Source organism: Macaca fascicularis, chromosome 14 (assembly GCF_037993035.2).
Source record: "Macaca fascicularis isolate 582-1 chromosome 14, T2T-MFA8v1.1".
Taxonomy (NCBI): Eukaryota; Metazoa; Chordata; class Mammalia; order Primates; family Cercopithecidae; genus Macaca; species Macaca fascicularis.
Window position 1 is genome coordinate 55,281,068 of NC_088388.1, and position 24,048 is coordinate 55,305,115.

The following is a 24,048-nucleotide window of genomic DNA, read 5'->3' on the forward strand; positions in this document are numbered from 1 at the left end:
GAACACAATCCATTTCCTGATAAAGAAACAAGATGATCTTTGTGTATCTATGATCAGTGGAGAGGCTGGAGGTCTGGGAAGTGGTATCTTGGAGCCCAAACCAGGGCTCCCAGTGCGGCCTTGGTCGCCAGTGGGGCGCTCGACTTTCCGCCCCGGAGATGGCACCAGGAGAGATGGGAGCCGGCCAGGCCGTTTCCAAGGCCACCTCGTGAAGCCCCTGCTCCAGGAGCCTGACAGGCGAGACTCTCTTTCGCCGCCCCTTCTCCTCTCAGATGGCCATCTGGGCTCGGAAGCCCTCAGGAGCTGCAGAGCGCGGGTCGCTAAGGGCGCTGGAGAGGAAGGTTGGGCGCCGTCTCCAGGCAACGCCCTGGGGGCGGGGCTTTGCGTCACAGAGGTGCGACCGAGTCCCGGGCTGAGTCGCCGCCACCGGCAGGTCTGAGCTGCGGGCCGAGGCGGCGCCGCCGCTGCCGCAGGGTGCGCGATGCCTTGAACCTGGGGTGAGCTCCGCGGCGCTGTCCTTTCGTGTTTCCCTTGCTAGCTGCTCCAGGACCCTGGGGCTGGGAAGAGAAACTCCAGCTGGCCCTCCGCTGCCGAACCAGACTTCCCCGGGGAGATAGGCCCGGCCCCGCCGCCCTCCCCGGGCCTCGGATTGGGGCGTGGGGCAGGCTGGGGAGGCCCTTCTGTGGCGCCCGTCTTCTGCCCGGCGGGTTCCGGTTGCCCGGGGTGGCGGTGGTTGTCCCGCTGCGGGTGGTTCTGAGGGACCCGAAGAGAGTTTTTTCTCCTCTATCCCAGAAAGGTTGTTTGAATATTGCCGCCGGCTCAGTCATTCGGCCACCGGACTTAGCTGTTGGTTAAATGTCCAGGTGCGCTTGAGGAGGGGCTGAGGCGGCGTAGCAAGAGCCAGCGCTAGGGTGGCCCGCAGGCTCGGTCCCCGCCGAGCTGGATACTCCAAATAAGAAACCTTTTGCCTGGGACGATAGCTCAGAAATAGCCACGTCGATCTACTTAGCCAGCCCCACACTTCTGAACTGACTTAGGCTGCTACCCCTCCCAGAGATCTTTCCTCGTCAAACTTGCTGCTACCTTGAGACCCGGCTAAGAAAAGAACGTTTTCTTGCTAATAATAAGGTAGTGATTACACAGCAGGACCATAAGGCTTCTATGTTCGCTTTTGAAATTATTCCTTCAGTTATTTGTCTCGGGTTACAAAATGTGGATTTACGATTGTTATTGAAATCGTTCCCTATGCCCCTTATTAAAGGTAGTGTACCCTTCTGTATTCTGACACTGCTCAATTTAGCGGTGCCAGATAATTCAGTTCTTGCCTCTGGCATATATGTAAAGCTGCTGGAACACTTCCAGTTGTTTATAATTCTTACATCTTCAGCACGAATTTATTCGTTTTCACTCCCTTCCACCCCGTTCTTCTTGATATAAAATAACCTCTATCCATCCAGAATTTTGTCTGGAGACATGAGCTGCCACCGGCCGACGATCCTAAATTAGTCACCTCTATGTCGAAGTCACCCATCTGAGAAGTGATGCTTTCTGAATTCAGAGCTCAAAAGTAGTATGGATTTTTCTCCTTTTCTTTCACATTGCCTGACTTCAGTTTCTAAAACTTTTTCTCAAGAATACGACTGTATGTTTCAAAAATTAATATTTGTCATTTGGTGTAAATGAACTTCATATTTGATGTGTGTAGCCTGATCCTTCTTGGTTCCCGTCTAAATACAAACACACTTTCCTTCCCCTTCCCTTCCCAAACTGGCAAGGAAGGTCCAGAGAGAATTCTTACAACTCTAGCGTGCTTTTTCCAATATGAAATGCATTTAGTAAACACACTGGTACTGTTAGAAATCCATATTCTTAATCTCCTAGTACAGCACTCTATCCTTTTGTAGTTTCTCCCTCTCTCTCTAATATATATATATATATATCTTTTTCTGATCAAGATCTTTGATCCTGGAACAGGCATACCAGACTCTATAGTGACTCTGGTCTAATTATTTCGTTATGTATCTATGTTAACTTGTCTTGAAAAAAAAGTTGATACCTGTTTACAGATCTGCAGTTCGAGTAAACAATGAGTAATAAAGTAAATAGTATCCTTAGGGACCCAGTACTTGGTATTTATTACTGATGTTAAAGTTGACTTGACAATGAAAATCATTGATGTTTATTTCAATTAAATCTTTTTAAATGAGGTTGATACAAAATTTGATGGAGAACTGGTTTCAGAGAGGTTTTTAAAATACTACAGTACAGTACTTGTCATTTAGTCATTTTGGTGCATTTTCAGCCTTTTCCATTTTGCTTTAATTTATGAATGAATTATGGTTTAAATTTTTAGGAGTTTTTGAGCAGTTTTTTCGTTTTTGCTTGGCCAATTACCCATGATGTAATTTTTATATTTTTATAAAGAATATTTGAACTACCACAATTCATTTGTTAGAAAAATAAGTGATTCTGTGTATGTACCACCCACGAGAGAATGTGGCATTTTTGGAATCCTTGATCTTGTGCATTTCAAAATAACAGTTCTTTATTTAGAAAATCCTTCAAATGCTTTTTGAAAGCATGTTTTTATCTTGCAAAAAATGACTGTGTTATAGGTGGCACAATAATATGAGAGCTGCTAGTTCTTTGAGAAACCTTAACCAGAAATTTGTCTTTTGTCGAATTCTATGCCAGTGGTCTGCAAATTATGTTCCGATGTAATACCACTGTTGCATGATCTAGGGGGAGGTATTTTGTTAATATCAAATAGTGAATGTTTCTCAGTTTACATAAGCATTAATTTAATGATAAATTTTCACAGTTTTACATTTTCTTTCATATGTATTTTTAACTTCCGCTTCTGCCAACCTAGTACTAATAGATGGCTGACCAAATTAACAAAAGTCAAAAGAATGCTAAGTGTATAATAAAAAAACAAAAACTGCCAATGGTATTTACTGCATTTATTCAGTAAACATCTATTGAGTGCTTGTGTATCTGCCAGAAGAGAGACCATGGCTGCTCTCCTCAAGAAGCTCACTAGAGGGAAATGGCCAAGTGACTTAATGAATGTCGTAGTATGATAGAAATATGTGCAGTCACCAAAGAGGGACAGTGAAAAGCTGTGGTGGGTGACTGACTAGAGGATGGCTTCAACAGATTGTCTTTGTGAACATGCACTCTGTGTTGTGGTTTTATATTGTATGTAGATCACAGAGTCATATCTTATTTTCACACCCATATAGTGATAGATGTTAATATTTATCAATATTTTATGGTTTTCAAAATAAACTAAATTTCAGGCCCTCTTTCTTGAACCAGGTTGAGAACCACTTTTGCAGGCTCTCTCAGTCTCTAGATAGTGTTGCATTTTAATCCAAGGAGTTAGTGATGAAGTTTCCCAGATACCAAGTACGGTGACAAGATAACAAGTTAATATGCTGCCTCAAATTATAAACCTTACTCAGAGTTAGGGCAGCAGATGAAAACAATGCTGAAACAAAGAGGATCATTTTCTATTAATAACTCAATACATAAGCAACTAACTCTTCTTTTCAAATATGGTTTTGGTGGGTAATGTAGGGTAGCAAAATACGCCACTTTGGCATAAGGATTATTTTGAGCTAAAGGCACATTGAAAAGCAACAGATGTAAGAAGGGCCCTCTGACCCTGCTTATTCTTCTGGAAGGCTGGAGATAAAACAGCCATGTGAAAGATATCCTCCCTATGCCAGGAGGAAGACATTATCATTACTAGAGGTGGGCAATCAAAGCTGAGAGAAATCTGTTCAAACAAGCCTTCTTAAAGTAACCCTTATCTTCCTAGTCACTTTTCTACGATTAACTGCCCCAACCCAAACCCTTATGTCTTGTCATGTTTTCATAGTTTACTTCTCCTTCGTCCAATCTACTATGTAAGCTTTTGGCCTTAATTCGTTTTTTTAGTCCTTATTTTTCTTGAGGGCTCCTATGTATGTATAAAAATTACTAAATAAAATTTGTATGTTTTTCTCCTGCTAATCTATCTTAGGTTAGTTTAATTCTTGGGCCCAGCTGAGACCTTAAGAGAGCAGAGGGAGAGAAATTCTATCTCCCCTATACCACGTTGGTTAAATTATCATAGGTATTTATATTAAATATTGAGACTATATATTTCAAAAGTTCAGTTTTTTCTTTGTTAAGTAATGTAGATATTATTTAATGTTTCAACCTGGTTGATTAGAATCTTTTTTTTTGTGAGATGGAGTCTTGCTCTGTTGCCCAGGCTGGAGTGCAGTGGAGCAATGTCGGATCACTGCAAGCTCCTCCTCCCGGGTTCACGCCATTCTCCTGCCTCAGCCTCCTAAGTAGCTGGGACTACAGGCACCCGCCACCACGCCCGGCTAATTTTTTGATTAGAATCTTGATTACATTTTCATTGAATTGGTACAGGAATGTTAGAGGAAGGTTGTTTCATTTTGGGAATAAAATGTTAGGTTAGAGGTCACCTACTCCACTTCCCACCCAGGTAAAAATCCCTATAACACTTATTAGATGTACTTCTAATCTTTACCTAAACACTTCCATACTTCCCATGAGAGGGGCTCACATGTAGCAGCCATTTCCACTTCTGGATGCTGGGACATGCTTATAAACTGAAATCTGCCTTTCTAATTTATACTTACTAATTTATACTTATTGGCCATCCTGTTCTCTGTAAATGAATCTTGTTTTTCCACATGACAGCTCCTCAAATATTTAAACAAACTTATGTTGCTTCATTGTTACCAAACTATGACTGTCTAGAATAAACCTCTTTTTTTTTTCTAGGCCCATGAATATGTTCTAATTTATTAGTATCCTTTAAAGCCAACTGTTTAGAGCTGAATACAGACTTTTCAGTGTGGCCTGACCATTGCAGAGCATAATGGACTAGTAGGCTGCTTGCTCAACACATCTATTTCTAGCAAGAGTTTAGGATTATTTTAGCATACTTGTTGCCCCTGTTATACTGTTGACTTATTTTGATTAAAAACCCCAGACTTGGCCAGGTGCGGCAGCTCATGCCTGTAATCCCAGTGCTCTGGGAGGCCAAGGCGGGAGGATTGCTTGAGCCCAGGAGTTTGTTACCAGACTGGGCAACATAGAGAGACTCCATTTCTTTAAAAAAAACAAAAACCCAGACCTTTTATATTTTAACTGTTTTTGAGCACATCTTACATACATGTTTTTGTGCAGTTGACTCTTCAGGATTTAACTTTTAGTCATATTAAATATAATTCATTTAAGCATGTAAGTATCTGTTTTAGTCTTGATCCTATTATTCACTGGATATTATTCATTTATTCCAGTTTTCGTCATCTGCAGATTGGGCAGGCATACAGTCTTCAACAAAAATGTTAAACAGCCCAACTCTTGGTGCCAGTTTCCCTCTCCCTTTGCCTCTCTGCTTTAGTCATTGTGGCCTTTTTAAAAATTACCTCAAAGTCACCATGCTGCTTCCTATCTCAGGCACTTTTCATAACCTCTGCCTGGAGTGTCCTCCTTTTGCCATGTCCTTTGCCATGTCCCTAACCTCTTTTTTAATCCCTGACTGACCGTTCTGACCTCAAGTAAAATGTTGTTCGCCCAGGCACTTCTTCCCTGATACAAAACTAGGTCAAGTCCCTCTTTTATGGGCTTTCATAGCACCTGTACTTGTTCACCTAGCACTTCTCATTTTGTAATTACACATTTATTTGTATGGTTACTGTCTCTTCTCTACTGTATTGGATGCTCCAAAGTGTTTCTTTTGTTCACTGTTGTAGCTCCAGAACATAAGCATTAGGCATGTGCTACTTGTTGAGTTTAATTTTTAAAAAGTCCTGTAGCACAGTGGCTCCCTAATACCCGTCTGCAACCCTTGACTCCTGATGATTTTTCACAAGCTTGGATTCAGTCAAGAAAAATAAGGACAATGTATAGTATACCTGGTAAATACATGGTATACCTCATTGTGAAGTTACTGCCCTTCTTGGGAAAGATTTTTTTTCTAATATTATATCCTACTTTTCAGGTTATAAGTTCTTTTTAAGATTTTGTTAAGTTTCGGGGAATTTTTGTTTATTTTTGGAAACTGTGCTTACTTAGAATTAAAAGAAGTATCCAACACCATGGTGCTTTGAGATTTTACTAGTCTTTGAAATTCAGCAATCACTGATGTTGAGTGCCCTAGAGACCTCTTCTAAGCTAAGATATTTAATTGTTTCTTCTTGGATACAGTTGCTGTAAATCCACTTGGCAATATTTACATATAATTTGACTTCGGGGATTTTTTTTGGGTTTTTTTTTGGCCTGGATCTTCCTCAACAGCTTCCTTTCATTCATCTCTATAATGTGATATTTACTATTACCAGGTAGGCTCAGATTCAAAATTGTAATTGTTGTTTTTTTTTTTTTAATTACAATTGTCCTTTTCCTATTTTAGGTAACTAAAGGAATAAACTTCAAATATAGTACATTAAATTTTAATACCTAAAGAAAATTTTACATATTTTTGGGTTAATAACTTCATAAAGTTATATATTTTATATTTTACATTTATAACTATTTTTTGATTAATGATAAAGCAATCTTCCTACAAAAACTTTTTCCGTAAGAGTATTACTGTTTCACCTGCTTTATGTGATGTGAGTATTAATTTGGATGAAATAAAATGATAGTCTTTGATGGATAAATAAAATAGAATTTCTTGGGGGGGCATCTGATTTTGGGGGCATTTAAAAAATTGATAATTAGATATATATTTTGGGGGTACCTAAAAGACTTAATGAACAAAAGAGCTATCTTTTTCCAAGCAGAAAATGTGAGGTGGTTAAAATATCTAACATTTTAATTTTCTTAGGTTTTTCAAGCCACAAGTCTGTTTATATATTTTTAAAAATTAAAACTAAGGTACATGTCTATAAATAAAGTAATTCAACAGCAGAATTATTTAGCTGATGTAAGTATATTGTAAGTCAGTATGTCATAGTGGATAAGAATGTAAGTACTAGAATCTGAAAACCAAATTCAAAGTTCACTTTCACCACTTACAACTGTGTAACTTTAGATAGTCACCTAGCTCAGTTTCCCTGTCTATGGGAAATAGGTAGGGGTATAATATTGTCTGTTTCTTAGGATTGTCGTAAGAAGTAATTGACACAATATATGGAAAACAGTTTGGAGCCTGACATGTGATAAGCAGTCAGGAAATGTTCTTAGGAAAATTATAGAAGATAGACAAACTTCCTCTTAAATACAATTACTTGAATATGTGTGTGGTGTGTGTGTGCACGTGCACACGTGCTTTAGTGGTTTTTGACGTGATAAAATTATAAGAATTAGAGGTTCATCACCCTCCCAATAATATATAAGTGAATCCTGTTTTCTCATTTGGCTATGTGAATCTGAAAACAGAGTCATTTAAATTCTACCTTAGACTCATGTAGGTCTACTCAACTCTCACTTAAAGGTATTTCTAGTTTTTCTTTATTTTTTTGAAAAATGAGTATGTTGCCATTTTTGTATTATATGTAAAAGTAACTTTTCTGTATATTTGACAGAAACTATGTGAAGCAACACTCTTTCTGGATTTTGAAAGACATCATTTCATCATGGGACAGCAAATTTCGGATCAGACACAGTTGGTTATTAACAAGTTACCAGAAAAAGTAGCAAAACATGTTACATTGGTTCGAGAAAGTGGCTCCTTAACTTATGAAGAATTTCTTGGGAGAGTAGCTGAGCTTAATGATGTGTAAGGCTTGCTCTTTTTGTTTTTCCCTTTGTTGTATGTATGCCCCATATGTCATGGCTGTGTAAGATATAACCAGAGGTATTGATTGGTAAGACTTAATGTTTTCAGTTAGCATTAACAAATATTATTGAGTATTTATTATAAGTTGACTTTCTATGTAGCTTTTTAAAAGTATATAATGGGGACAGAAGAGTTGGAAAGAACTTAAAATGGAACCTGGAACACAGCACAGGCATATTGAAGCAATTCTAGGATACAGTAGTACAACCCAGCATCTCAATTTTATACCAATAGACACTTGTTTGAAAGCACTAAAGGGGTGCATAACAATGGAATATGAGAATTAGCCACTTGGGAGAAAGACTCCTAGGATAGTCAAAGGTAACACAGAAGGTTTCTGTACATGAAGCAATTCATTCGTGTGTGTGTGTGTATGTACACACATACATACATATATACTGTTTTTTTAATGAGTCATTATTTTGTCAGAGGAATACATATGTAGTAATAGCTTATTTTCATCACTGAGAAATAATATATTTCATTTATTAATATTTTCTAATTAGCTAACATCTTTAAATTTCTACTTAACACTGACTAAATTTCTAAAATGAAATATAAAATTCTCTGCCTTCTTAAAGAGCACACCTAATACAACTTAGTCTTTTACTTGTTAATTTATTTATCAATTTTGGTATTGATCTATGTAGGAGCTATAAAAATATATAGGGCTCTTTGTCTCTGAATGCCCCCAGACCACTGTGCTTTTAAAATATGACTTTTTTGCTGTTTGTTTTCTCCCTTGGTGACAATTGGTCAGATGTCATGTCTTTCTTTTAAATCTGCCTCTGGCAACATCCACATCTACCTTTATTTATATATCTCTTCTAACCCCTGGGAGTATAATTAGAACCTATGGAGTCACCTCTTAAATGAGATCTTAAAGGTTCTCTGTTTAGTCTCTTCAACTTAGCTAACATTCACTGAGCACATAGTATATGCAGGCACTCTACTAAGGATTGGACCTTTGAGGGCTAAGTCGATTACCCAGGTATTAATGGCATGTCCACCTCTCTGAATCTCAGTTTTCCTGTTATCCCACATTACCTCTTCTTAAACTCTAAAAAGGCTGAATGAAATTGACTAGCAGTTCAGGACCCCTTAATATATAAACTTACAATACTGTAGTCACTAATAATAGTTTAAGGTAAGATATATGAACCCACTCCCTAGGCATTATAACCATGGTGTTAGGTGATAAGAGACATACCTGGCAATCTGGAACACATTAGATAAGCTTGATATACTGCCTTTATGTGAAGACCTACTGTCTTTATTGGGAAGAATAAAGACTGTCTTAAAAGTTATCTTAGAAGATGGTTTCTTTTAAGAAGACTGGATTTCATTCATTAAAACAAAACTAAACAAAACAAAAACCTGTATATAGATGTAGGGGGTGTGTGTGTGTGTGTGTGTGTGGAAAACGAACTAAACTATTCCCAGTGCTTGTCTCTTGGTTGGGAGATGGTGGGAAAAGAGGGCAGAGAGGGAGATTTTACATTTTACTGTGTGTATTTATGTATTATTTTTTATGATAAAAATATAGTTGGTCTTAAAAACTCTAGCATTTTACTTATTTTTTAAAATTATCCAAAGGGTAGTGTGCGAAGCATTACTTCTGGGACCATATTCTTAAAGAATTTTAAAAATAGGATTCTGAATTTAGTAATATAAGAGTGGAATGCTTTTTTATGTTTATGTTTTCAACTCTTATGAGCAGTAATCAATGACATTTACCATTCCTTTAGAGTCTTGAAATTTATATTCATAAACCCAGTCTATTATATAAAATTTTGCCCTTTTGCCTAAAGATACAGGTATTAGATAAAATGTACCCTATAAAACCATCCACAAACTAAGCTTACCGTGTGATACAGATGTCTTCCTTTTAATTATTTAGCACAGGACATTTCTGACTGGATTTGATTCTTAAAACCAATTCCCATGAGTCAGAGTTGGCATTTCAGACATGCAATGATCTCCGAGAACTGTAGAATTAAACCTATACAGGACGAAGCTTGGCAGATAGAAAACAGAGCTGGAAACTGGCACAGCTGAATTATTTTCACCGAAGACTTTGTTTCCTAAGCCTAGTTGCTTAACTTTCAGTGGCCTCATTTTATTTAGCTGTTAGTTGAGTGTGATATCCCCAGTGGTGCTCAGAGAGAGTTGTTAGTAATGATAAAAGGAAACTGCAATACTTAAGCATGTCTTTGAACTAATTTAAATTAATGTTGATAGCATGATATTGAATTATCTTCTCAAAGTGATATATTTTTATGTTAAAATCCTGTAGCTCTCTAAATTAGGGGAGGATGGTAGAGCTACATAAAAAGTGTCTCAAGTCATTTGTTTTACTTGATCCAGCCCCAAATTATCTGAACAAAAATTTTCAAGAGGTTTGTTAATATCATTGCTTAAACAAGGACTGATCCAAGAGCAAGATATTTTTCATGCTTTATATACATCCAAGGCAACAGTCAAAAAATTTTGATAAATGACACTAGCTAACCTTTTTTTTTCTTTTGAGACGGAGTCTCTGTCACCTAGGCTGGAGTGCAATGGCGTGTTCTTGGCTCACTACAACCTCCACCTCCTGGGTTCAAGCAATTCTCCTGCCTCACCCTCCTGAGTAGCTGGGGTTACAGGTGTGCACCAAGCTACTTTTTGTATTTTTAGTAGAGATGGGGTTTCACCGTGTTGGTCAGGCTGGACTCGAACTCCTGACCTCGTGATCCGTCTGCCTTGGCCTCCCAAAGTGCTGGGATTATAGACTTGAGCCACTGCCCTCGCCAACTTTTTATTTAATTCCCTGATTTCTCAGACTTGTTTTTCCTAAATGTCTTTGTTAGAAATTTAAAGACCATTGAGATATAGATGTGACAAAGAGAGATTTATAAATATCATCTCACCAATCTGTTGACTTTAAAAACCTTAGAAATTAAGTTGCATGTTTATATTCAAAATATTCTCTATCCCTGTTTTAAGAATCCAGTTATTATAATTATTATTATTTGTCTTTTTGTGTTTCTTTGTATTTCCTTCTCTGAAAGTGTTTCTTGAATCTAGTTTCATGGCTGTATTATTTTATTAATATATGATTTTTCATAAAATTAACATGTTCTTGTGTCTTTTCAGAACTGCTAAAGTGGCTTCTGGCCAGGAAAAACATCTTCTCTTTGAGGTACAACCTGGGTCTGATTCCTCTGCTTTTTGGAAAGTGGTTGTACGGGTGGTCTGTACCAAGGTGAGACTGATGGAGACTTCTGCCTCTGAGCTTAAGCTATTTTGGTGGCTAGAACCATATTTAATAGTGTAAGATAATATAATGCATATAAATTTTAATAACTCGGTGGTTTTGTAAAACATAGTTTTGATACTGTTATTGCCTTCTAGCTAGCTGTTTGAATCTTAGAGTTGTCTAATTGCTATACAGCAGGGGTTTTTATAATCAAATTCTTTTTTGCCTCAATATCTGTAACCATTACATCATACTAATCTATTTCTGTTTTTGGATTTTTAGCTGGCTGTGGAGTGCTAAGGTGACATCCTATTTAGCTCTAGGATGATACCTTAAAAATCAATGTTATCTCAAGATCTTTTCTTTTGAGAATACATTCATTCATTAAAAAGAAAAAAGATAAAGGGCTTTTTTGTTTTTTAGTAATTTTTAATTATGGGATAGATTTTTTGCCAACTGTCATTGAGTATTAGAAAGCCTCAACCACCACTGAGTGGATTCAGATAGAAAGTTCTTAACCTTTTTGGGGCCACAAACTTTTGATTAAATGAAGGCATGAATTTTATTAGGCCACCTCCTGTCCCCATCCTGGCTCTAAAACAAAGAACAAAATCATCCATATGCATATAAACCATAAATTGGGCATTCATGAGTGCTCTGAAGTTCATTCCTGACCAACCCATAAAGACTCCTTGGGTTAGGAGATTTTTCCTTTGAGTCACGGACCCTGGAGGTTACCCAAATAATATGCGTTATTTCCTCAGTAGATTGTCAGTTTTACCCATACTATGTTTCGCTTCCAGTTTATTCAAATAAACATTTGAGCAGGTGTGAGAGGCACTAGGAATATATGATAAATAAGACAGATTTCATGCTCTCAAGCAGACTGATCTCTCTCTTCTGATCAAGATTACCACAGATTTTGTATGAATCTCTATACTTCCAGACTCTTCTCCAAATTCTGATTTATGCTCCTGTGAGATTAACCTTTCTAAAGCACAACTTTCACCGGATTTCACCTTGCTTAAAATTCCTCAGTAATTCCTTCTTGCCCACCAAATAGTCCCAACTCCTACGATATGACTCTAAACTATCTTTTCTGCATTAGTCACAATTACCTTCTTTTGCTCTGCATTCTTATCAGGCTTAACTAACTTAAGACTGGATCATTGTTACTTTTCTTTTCCAGTTCATTGCTTCTGCTTATTGTGTTTTCTCAACTAGGATGTCCATTCCTTCCATTAGGAAGTCACGGAAAATTCCTGTTAAACCAGTTTAAACAAAAACAATACTTATTTTCTCACTTATCGAGAAATCCTAGCTCCATAGACTAACTGCAGGATTGGTTAAATTAAAGACCCAGCAGATGTTGCTTCTGAACTCACTGGTCAGTATTGGGTCATATCCCTTTCATACACCTACACTGACAGAGGGAATATAATTAGCCTGATTGGTTTAGATTAGACTAACCAGGATTGACTCCTGAGTCATTTCAGGGAATGGTGGACACGAAAACAAAATCAGGTTCTGCTGGCAAGGAAAAGAAGGAACAGTATTTGGATAATCAGCCAACAGTTTCTGCCACACCTTTTATTTCTGCATATCTAAACCTGATGTCTCTTTAAAGGCCCACCTCAAATACCGTCTTATCCATTGTCTTCCTGAATAGGAGTTCTCTTGTCTCTTCCAGATTCCAACAGCACATTATTTATACTTTATAATTCTACAATACGAAAAAAGTTTTTTAGGTTCTTAGCTCCCCTTTAGAGAGTAAGCTCCTGAGGGCAGGAACTATGTCTAGATTCATTATTGTATCTCTTATATCTGTAATGCAGTGCTTTGCACATAGTAGGAACTCAGTATATATTAAGTGAACAAAATCTGTTGAAATAATACTCTCTTTTTAAATGACTGGGATAGGTTGAAGCTTGTTTATTGATGCAGTATATTATCTAAATTACACTTACTGTGTGTTTGTATTTCATAAAGTACTCAGCTCACATTGAAGAGGCCAATATAAATTGTAGAAAGCTAAGGGAATACGAATATGTCAAGCTTTTCATCCCTTAGTTTTTTGTTGCTCTTCTTTGACAAACACAGACTTAAGGTTTAATTTTATTAGTAGTCAAATTCCTTTTCACCTCAATATCTTTAACATCTGTATGTGATTAGTTTAAACATCTTCCTTAAAATAAGATTCTAAGTAGAGAAACAAAAGTACTAAAGGCAGAGGCAATTAGATAATTTTTTTGTGTGATTTTTCTTGATTTTAGAGCTACTCTAAAGAAATTTTTTTATTTGCATTCCTTAGGTTCTTTCTGAAAGAATCTGAGAGGTCAGTGTTTATATTAGAAAGAGGTCAAGTCTACCATGAAAAACTGATAGGAGACTGAGAGTTTCACATTTCTTAATGTTAAACAACTTTAAAAAAAATTGTACTTTAACCCTGTGTATTTACATTCAGTCTTTATCTTGACTCTCTGCCATCTGCTATGATGATCCTTAAATAATATTTAATCCACTATAAAAAATGATCTAATATGTTTAAGTGGAATATTTTATGGAAATAATATTAGAAAAATAAGAGATTAATTAAAAATTAGGTACTAAGGTGACTGTTAAGAACTGCATGAATTATATTATTTCATCCTTCTTTTTTCTTAGACCAACTTCTTAGAGTCATTCTGGGCTTTTCTTTGTCTCTCATACCTCACAATCAATCCGTAAGTGAATCCTGTCACATCAAAATGTATTCAGAATCTGGCTAGTTCTCACCATCTATGCTACTACCACCCTATTCCTAGTGACCATCCTCTCTCATCAGGATTATTCCAGTAGCCTCCTAACTGATCTCCCTGCTTCTGTCTGTTCTCAGCACAACAAGCGGTCTATTCCAAGCACAACAACCAGCCTATTCCACATCACAATTTGAAATGTAAATTAGATCATATTACTCCTTGGCTCAAAACCCCCTAGTGACTTCTCATGCACTTAGAATCAAAGCTACAGTTATTACTGAGATCAGCAGAGTCCTATATATTCTGCTCCCACCTCACCCTCTATCTACCACTCCTTCCTCTGTCCCTCTGTCACTCTGTTCCAAACATTCTGGGCTTCTTGTGAGACTCTTTGTGCTCCTTGCCAGGTACACGTCTATTAAACAGCCTTTGCATTTCCTGTTGTCTCAGCCTGGAATGATCTTCCCCCTAGACATCTATATGACTCATTTCTGCACCTTTCAGTTTTTAAATGTCAGCTTCTCTGTAAGGCCTTCCCTATAACCCCTCAGCATTCCTTCTCCCCTGTTTCGTCTTCTCCATTACACTTATTTTCATCTAACCTAATCTGTATCTGTATTTTATTTGCCTGTCTCTCCTACCTATCATGTAATTTGCTTGAGGGCAGGGATTTTGTTTTATACACACTGTGGCTAGTGCCTAGAGTAGTGCACATAATACCAATAACATCCACATAATGGTACTCAATAAATACTTGTTTCAGGAATCCTATGATGAGAATAGTTACAGTGTGATACACTTTGCTATTTCTGTATTAACCTTATATGGATTATTCCATAATTTCTTCTGTACTCTGCAGTTCCAAAGGACTACCCCAATTTCCTCAGCTCTGAAGATCTATTTTGTAAGCCTCTTAAATTCCTGTTACTTTTTAATTCTGTTTTTTCTGTAACTCATGTACAGTCTCGTATTTCAAAGAACCGTTTATATTTGCATCTCCAGATAGATTTTACCTTCCCAAAATTTAATCAACTTTCTGATTATTAAAGATGGTTCTAAAATTTCTTAATATGGTATATGATGACTCATTCTTTTTTTTTTTGAGACCCAGTCTTGCTCTGTCACCCAGGCTGTAGTGCAGTGGCGCAATCTCGACTCACTGCAACCTCCACCTCCTGGTTCAAGTGATTCTCCTGCCTCAGCCTCCCAAGTAGCTGGGACTGCAGGCATGTGCCATCATGCCCAGCTAATTTTTTGTACTTTTAGTAGAGATGGGGTTTCACCGTGTTAGCCAGGATGGTCTCGATCACCTGACCCCGTGATCTGCCCACCTTGGCCTCCCAAAGTGCTGGGATTACAAGCGTGAGCCACCACACCCAGCCCCATGACTCATTCTTGTGTCTCAGTATTTTTTTCACTGCCTTTTCAAATAGTAAGCAATTAATAAATGTGTTACAACTATTATTTTCATTCAAAATATTCATATGTATAATAATATTTTTCAATATGTAATATACCTCACTTTCTGATATCCCTAGTTCCATCAATGCATTCCAGAATCTAACTTAAGTCACAATTTTATGGCCCTGTATCTTTGTCTGTCTCCTATATTCTTCATTTCTTTCTAAATATTTTCTGATTTTGCTTGTTCCACTTACTCTTATATGCACTTAATAGATTTCATGGCTTACTTCTTCTTCCCCAGTCTTCCATCCTATGTCTTGTGCTGAAAGGAAGTCTTTCACATCTCTAGTCTTTCTCTGATTACAAGTTCTTCATCCAAGAACATTATACCTTCACCTTACTGGCCTCGGTCATTTCATTATGCCTCACTCCATGGCTCCCCAAAGCTTATGAAAGCAGTCCCCTCTACTTGCCTCAAATATCTTCTACATTCGATTGTAAACTGGATGGGGGAGAGGTGCAACCTGTAAAGGTACAACCTTTGGGCCACTGGTTTCACTTCATATTAAATGAGTTTTTTGATAAAGCTCAAAATGGCCTGGGAAAAGTCCAACCACCTTTTGTTAGGATTTATTTTAAAGTAATTTTCTTGCTTTAGTTTAGAAGTTTTGCTACAAAATAGAACTTAAAGATATTTAAGAAAGTACTTGTTTGAGTTGTAGAATCTCATGCGGTTGTTGGATTCAAATGAATCCTTTGGTTAAGAAATTCTTTAAGAAATTAAAGTGAAAGAATTGTTAATACTGATCTCTACAATTTATTTCTTAACTCTGAGAAAGTCACTTTACCCATCAATAGGATAATGCCTAATTAATCTTAAAGGGTTATTTTGAGTATTAGATAAATTTGTATAAGAACTTTGAACCCCACAAATGTAGGGGACATGGTATTATTTATTCAGACTCTTGCTTTCTTATGTAATTTGCAAATCCTGAAAACTCCTATTTCCTAGGATGTTTGACTAAATATTTGTTCCTGCTTTTTGGGAAAAATTGGTCAGAGAAATTATCAACTTTTCTTTTTTTCATGTGCTTTGTATTTTTAGATTAACAAAAGCAGTGGCATTGTGGAGGCATCACGGATCATGAATTTATACCAGTTTATTCAACTTTATAAAGATATCACAAGTCAAGCAGCAGGAGTGTTGGCACAGAGCTCCACTTCTGAAGAACCCGATGAAAACTCATCCTCTGTAACATCTTGTCAGGCTAGTCTTTGGATGGGAAGGTATATAATGCATAAGTACTGTATTTCACCTATTTTCTAATATGAAAACAACTAAAATCTTATTAATATTTTTGCTGGTGTTCATTGTAGCATCTTAAATCTTTTTTTTTTCTCAGTTGGTATTGTATCTGAGATCAGTTTTGGGGTTATTTTGTGCTTCGGATGTTGTTACAGTGCTAAATTAAAGTGGCTGGGTGGGGCCACTTTAATGTTACTGTTTCTGTCACACTGGTCTCTAGGAATCCACTCTATATGCATGCATTTGTTGACAAAGGAGATAGTTAACACCTTCCTTATAATAGGTATTTAGGTTCTTAAACAGTCAAAGCTTTTTAGGGAATTAGGTCCAAGAATTTGGCAAAATTATCCAAGTTTTTCTTAAAAATATCTAATTGAAGCATTAAAATTTTAAATATTGGCTTCAGGACTTGGCAGTCCATTCAGGAACGAACTGAATGCATATACTGAGTTACCAGAAGGAAATGAAGTCAGCCAGAGTTTTCTCTGATGATGCTTGTTTACCCAGGCCTAATACATTATTGTTCTATCTAAACTTTCTTTTCCTTCTCTGTTATGCTTTTGGCACATGAAAGCTCCTACCTCTTGACATTTGACAATCATGATCATAATTTAAATTTGTAAATGTCTCATTGGAAAAAGATTTACGTGGGTCCAAACATGTTGACCTCCTGTCTTACTGTCATACTGGGTAGATAGCAGAAATCTATGTTCACCGTGTCCTTTACCTTAAAGTTAAGAATGTATGTAACAGTGATTTCTTTTCTTTTTTTTTTTTTCTTTTTTTTTTTTTGGTTGAGACAGAGTCTTGCTCTGTCACCCAGGCTGGAGTAGTGCAGTGGTGCGATCTTGGCTCACTGCCAACTCCACCTCCCGGGTTCACGCCATTCTCCTGCCTCAGCCTCCCCAGTAGCTGGGACTACAGGCGCCTGCCACCATGCCCAGCTGATTTTTTGTATTTTTAGTAGAGACGGGGTTTCACCGTGTTAACCAGGATGATTTCAGTCTCCCAACCTCATGATCCTGCCCTCCTGGGCCTCCCAAAGTGCTGAGATTACAGGCATGAGCCACCACGCCCAGCCAGTGATTTCTTTTTTTTTTTTACTGCTCTATTTACAGTTGCAATTTCTGGTTCATTCTTAACCAACTGGGTTTCAAGTACTATGTTACAGTTAAACTGTATTTTCCATTTTTTATTTCCTGATTAATAGAATTACTTGGTTTTCTAGGTTTGGTCTATACAAGTGTTACTGATACGCCAAGTGACTTTTAGAACATGGTAGGCAGTGTTTAGGCTTGTCTTTCCTGTATTCTGTAATCTTTCAAAGATGGATCTGATTTTTCTGCTTTTCCTCTCCCTCTTCAGAATGGTGGTGGTGGTTTTAATTGTTTTAAAAGCTGAGGATGGTGTTTGCCAGTGTATTCAAGCTATATGGTAGCACATGAAAAGGAAGTATTGTTTTTTCTTGTTGCAATCTTCTTAATGAAGAAGGTAAAGGTGTTATCCATTTTCATGTGCCCTCAAAACTGGAAGTTCAGTTCCTGGTTAGTTTGTTAGGAGTGCTTCTTGTTTTTGTGTATTTTTCAGTTTATAATAATACCCTTATACACTAGTTCATAGAAGGAGACTTTCTAAATTGAAGGAGGTCTTAAGGGATATTTATGTAGTTGAACTTTACATCTGATGCATAATTCCATTGATGGTTTTCATTTATTGATTACTTACAGGGTGTAGAATTGTGATGAGTGTTGTACAAGTATAAACTCATTAAATTCTCACAACCCCATATGGGAGTACAATTATCAGCCCATTTCAGCCGAAGAATTTGAGATTTAGCTAAGTAAGTGTCATGATTAGAAATTGTCCTAGCCAAGACTCACATTCAGACCTGTCTGGCAATACAGCTGTGCTAACCTCTGCATTATTATTACTTTATGGTGCATAAAGATCTTGCTCACAGAGCTTCTCAAACTTTAATACTCAGTGGTTTTGAGGAGGAGCCTGAGAGTCTGTTAAGCTCCCAGGTGGGGCCAATGCTGCTGATCCTCAGATAACACTTTGAATAGCAAGACTCTGCTTACCCACATTTTGCCAAGTCCGACTTGCAAGTACAAGTAACACTTGCAGTTATGTGAGACTCACTGCCTCAAAAAACCAAGCCTTTTCATACTCAGATGGCTGTAATCACTATGAAGTTTTTCCTATTCATTTTCCTCAGAGTATCCAAAATCTTTCTTAAGGCAGCACAGCACAGACTCTCGCAGCAAATTGCCTGTGTTTAAATCCTGGCTCTACTGTGTGATTATTTTGACAAATCAAACTGTGTCTTCAGTTTCCTCATCTTCTAACAGAGGTTGATAACTATAGTGTATGCTTTATAGGATTTCTGAGAGAATTAAAAGACATGAGATGCTTAGAACAGTGCTTGGCACATAATAATTTGTCTATAAGAGTTAACTGTCATTATTATTGTTACTATATTATATTTATTGTTTTCAATGGCTGTGCCCTCTGGAATTCTTCCAAACAAATCTGTTCTCTCTTCCAGCCTTTCAAATATTTGAAAACAGTCATCAGATTCTCACTGAGCCTTCTGTTCTCAAGGATAAACACCCCCAGTTCCTTTGGCCTTTGTTTATGTGGGTCTCGTCTACATACTGGAGACTTTCCCAGATGATCTTTTCTCTGTCAGTATGTGTGCCTTTCAGAGTATGAGGCATAGAACCAAATACTCCAATCTACAAGTGATCTAACAGGAACAAACAGCACAAGACTGTCCTTCCTTCTGGTCACTGTGCTGCTAAGAAGGTAGCAAAAAATTAAGAGAACTTTGTACTGGTTCCACTGGCTATTTCTGTGTCTCCCATTCTTTTATCTCTCTTCACAATGCTCTTCTTGGTAGTCTGCTGCTTCTCACTTTTAAACTCCAGCCTTCAGAATATTCTGTCACTCTGTATGGATTCAGTTATATCTCTGCTACTGAGAAACTCAGGTACATTAGACCCATATCCATCTAGGTTTCTATTCAGTTTTCCCATTCCAATTCAGTGGCTTCCCTCTTTTCCCTGTTACTAAAGCATAACACTTAATCTATTACCACATAAAAGATTTGTCTTTTATAATGCTTCTTAGACGTAATTATCTCTCAGATGAATTACTGAAATAAGGTCCTAACCAGTTTTCCTCTCTCTAGACTGTCCCTCATACTGCACTCCCAATTAATCTTCCTAAAGTACTATATCAGTGGGAGTTCACTTCCCCTTGATTATACCTGATTGTAGGTTGCTTGTCAGAACACATTCAAACTTAATATTTTGACATTTAAGCATGAGATTATCTCCACTTTCATCAATTTTTTCCCTCAGTTTTCCATACCGAAGCATCATGCCAGCTTCCTGGTTGCATATACACAGACATAAACACACATGATTTTGCTTTTTACCTCTACAACTTTGTTTATGCATCTAGAATGTCCTCTATTAAAATCCTATTATTTTTCTTTCTAATCTTTTCAACAAGTTTGAGATATATTCATCTCTTCCTTCTTTACTTAGCACTTACTATATTAAATATACATTTGACATTTTTTTTATGTTCAAATCAAAATTTTAAGTACTATCTCAGTATCTTATATACAGTGCTAAAAACACAGCAGGGAATGGAAAACATAGTAGTGATAGCTCCTATCCTTAAGAAGTTTATAGTCTAGTGGCTGTACTTTGGAACATTCTGTTTTTATATGATTACAAAAGTAATACATGTCTGATGAAGAAAACCTTAAAAATTACAAAAAAGCACAAAGGTTAAAAGAAATTAAAATCACTTCAAGAAGTATTTATTGAGAATCTAAGACAAACATCCTGTATTCAAAGAGTTTACAGTTTATGGAAAGGCCAGCCAATCGATATGCAGTATTTAAATCCTTTCATTGAGGCAAATGTTGATTTTGAGAGATGATGATGTTTTGAGCTGAGTTACCAAGGTTGGAGCTTACTAAACTCACAAGGGCAGTTTCAGGAAAGGAAAATACCATATGCAAAGGCATATGGCTCATTCAGGGGCTCTCTGAATTGTGACCGGGGCAAAAGGTTTGAAATCTTTTTTCTTCCCAAGAAGATAAAAGAGCTCCTGGAGGACAGAAACTGCTTTTTATGCCCTTTATGTCTCTCATAGCACCTGATACTTAAGACCAAACTATTCTTTCACTTATATGCACATTATCAGTGTCAGCATTGTAAGGCCCTGATGGCAGGATCTGTATGTTAGGGAGATTTGTGTTACACATAGTGAATAAATTATATAGTCATGCATCACCTAACAATGTTTTGGTTAATGACAGACTGCATATGTGATGGTGGTCCCATAAGATTATAATGGAGCTAAAAAAATTCCTGTTGCCTACGGACGTCATAGCCATCCTAATGTTGTAATGCAATGCATTACTCAAATGTTCGTGGTGATGCTGGTGTAAACAAACCTACTGTGCTGCTCATAGTATAAAAGTATAGCACTTACAATTATGTACAGTAATATTCGATAATTATGTTACTGGTTTATGCATTTATTATACTATACTTTTAAATCATTATTTGAGAGTATACTCCTTCTACTTATTAAAAAAAAGGTAGCTGTAAAACAGCCTCAGGCAGGCCCTTCAGCAGGTATTCCAGAAGAAGGCATTGTTATCAAAAGAGATGACAGCTCCGTGCATGTTACTGCCCTGAAGACCTTCCAGTGGGACAAGAGGTAGAGGTGGAAGACAGTGATGGTGATGATCCTGACCCTGTTTAGGCCTAGGCTAATGTGTGTGTTTATGTTTTAGTTTTTAAGAAAAAAGTTTAGAAAGTAAAAAAGTAAATAAAACTTAAAAATAGAAAAAAGCTTATAAAATATTTCAATACAACTGTACAATGTGTGTTTTAAGGTAAGTGTTATTACAAAAAGAGTCAAAAGTTAAAAAAGTAAAAAGTTTGTAAAGTTAAAAAATCTATAGTAAGTTAAGATTAATTTATCATTGAAGAAAGAAATATATTTTTATAAATTTAGTGTAGCCTAAATGTACAGTGTTCATAAACTCTGTACACTACTGTGCAAGTGCTATATAGTAATGTCCTAGGCCAAGCTTGTTCAACTCACGGCCCACGGGCTGCATGCAGTCCAGGATTGCTTTAATGTGGCCCAACACAAAATCATAAACCTTCTTAAAACATGAGATTTTTTTTTTGCATTTTTTTTTTAGCTCATCAGATATTGTTAGTGTTAGTGTATGTTATATGTGGCCCAAGAAAGACAATTCTTCCAATGTGGCCCAGGGAAGCCAAAAGATTGGACACTCCTGTCCTAGGCCTTCACATCCACTACTCACTCACTGACTCACCTAGAGCAACTTCCAGGCCTGCATGCTCCATTTGGTAAGAGCCCTATACAGGTGTACCATTTTTAATCTTGTATACCATATTTACACAGTACCTTCTCTGTGTTCAGATATATTTAGACACACAGGTACCTACCATTGTGTTACAGTTGCCTACAGTGTTCCATACAGTAACATGCTGTATGTTACTGTAGCCTAGGAGCAACAGGCTATGCCATATAGCCTAGGTATGTAGTAGGCTAAAGCATCTAGGTTTGTATAAGTACACTGTGATATTTACACAGCAGTGAAATCACGTAACAATGAGTTTCTCAGACCGTATCCCTGTCTTTCAGTAATGCAATAACTATATCGGTTAAATTTGTTTATATAAGTCCAATATGATTAAAATGGGCTAAGTTATTTCCAGAAAGATTTGACTATTTACACTTTTGCCTGTTTTATCACAAAATGTATCTTTTATCTAGTCTTTCTTTATGAAATGTACCCCTCTTAATACTTTTTCCCTAATATTTTTGCTATCCCTAAAAGATAATGTTAACTTTAGTCTGATTTTGCACATGAGTCATACTGTGCTTTATACTGTGGGCATATAGATGTTTAATAATGCTTTTTAAAGCAACAAAAACAAAGTATAGAGCATAATGACAGAGAATATAATTGTTTCAGCTCAGTTTTCACATTGCAGGGTGAAGCAGCTGACCGATGAGGAGGAGTGTTGTATCTGCATGGACGGGCGGGCTGACCTCATCCTGCCTTGTGCTCACAGCTTTTGTCAGAAGTGTATTGATAAATGGTAAGTTACCTACTGCATTCATGGGCTAGGCCAAGGTCAGTGGGATAGTGTACACGAATAAACTTTGAAAAGTGCAAAAATACTGTGGTTAAGTATGAGAGAGATTTTATTCTTTAGTACTTTGAATTTTATGGCATGTCTTCTGCTGGTTAAAACTATTTTTATTTTTACACCTAACATTTATTAAATGTGGGGGTGTACCTTAGTTTTGACACTTTTCTTTTGCTGTATGAAAATTTGTGCCTGACTTAAGTCTAAAACATTTCCCTTTTTCCTCCTTTTTTCTCCTCATTTCTACTTTTATTCTGTATATGTGTTTAGAAGGAATAAATTCTTGAATACTGGACCTGAGGGAACTTTAGAGATCAACTAGTCAAGTTCATTATTTTACAAAATAAGACTTGAGCGTTTAGGAGAATTTATAAAATACATGCAATAAACTACCTGTGTTTAATATACAATTTAATATGTTTCAACATATATACACACCCATAAAAATTATGAATTTTTATAAATGGAATCATATGTGCTTTTTTGTCTGGCTTCTTTCATTCAGTCTAATTGTCTTGGTATTTATCCATGTTGTAGCATGTATCAATAGTTCATGCCTTTTTATTGCTGAGTAATGTCTGTTATGTGGATACCATAGCTTGTTTATCCATTCACCTATTGAGGGAAATTAGATTGTTTTCCATTTTTAGCTATTACAAAATCAAGGTACTAGATACATTCATGGACAAGTCATTTTATGGATGTATTTTGGTTTTTATCTTGGGTGAATACCTAGATGTGGAATGGCTAGATCATATGGTAGGTGTGTGTTTAACTTTTTAAAAAGCTGCGAGCTATTTTCCCAAGCAGTCTTGTGCCATTTTACACCCTCACTAGCAGCATATGAGATTACATTGAATAAATATATCAATTTAGGGAGAGTGAATTTCTTACTAATAGTCTTCCCATCCACATACACCGTATATTTCTCCATTTATTTAGGCCTTAATTTCTCTCACCAATTTCTGTAGTTTTCAATGTTGCATATCTTTGACATCTATCCCCAAATATTTCATATTTTTATGCTATTTTAAACGGTATTTAAAATTTCAATTTATGATTGATACTAGTGTATGGAAATACAATAGATGTTTGTATATCAACCTTGTATCCTGCACCTTTATTAAAATCATGTATCAGTTCTGGTAGTATTTTTGTAGATTCCATAGGCTCTTCTTGAATGTCTGAATATCATTTTTCAAAGACTTTTTTTCTGATTCAGAATTCTAGACTTGAGAGTATTTTTTCTTTCAGTATGTTAATAATGTTGCTTCACACTCATCTTGCTTGCATTGTTTTTAATGAGAACTCTGTCATCCTTT

The 24,048-nt window shown here is 36.7% G+C and overlaps 1 protein-coding gene across 3 annotated transcripts in view; it reads left to right on the plus strand.

The window, feature by feature from the left end:
- Positions 1–419: 419 nt before the first annotated feature.
- RNF141 (ring finger protein 141) overlaps positions 420–24,048 on the plus strand; it is a 29,374-nt gene continuing 5,745 nt past the window's right edge. The window contains exons 1-6 of one of the 3 annotated variants that reach the window (XR_012423397.1): positions 420–497; positions 7,563–7,756; positions 10,955–11,063; positions 16,305–16,486; positions 21,745–21,916; positions 22,568–22,675. Coding sequence is in view for 2 of the 3 variants with exons in the window: in XM_045371479.3 (XP_045227414.1) it covers positions 7,614–7,756; positions 10,955–11,063; positions 16,305–16,486; positions 22,568–22,675 (542 nt within the window). In the remaining variant the exon portion in view is untranslated. Of the gene's footprint in view, positions 1,129–7,562; positions 7,757–10,954; positions 11,064–16,304; positions 16,487–21,744; positions 21,917–22,567; positions 22,676–24,048 lie in introns of all 3 variants that reach the window. The other 2 variants (XM_045371479.3, XM_005578625.4) reach the window with 2 other exon arrangements.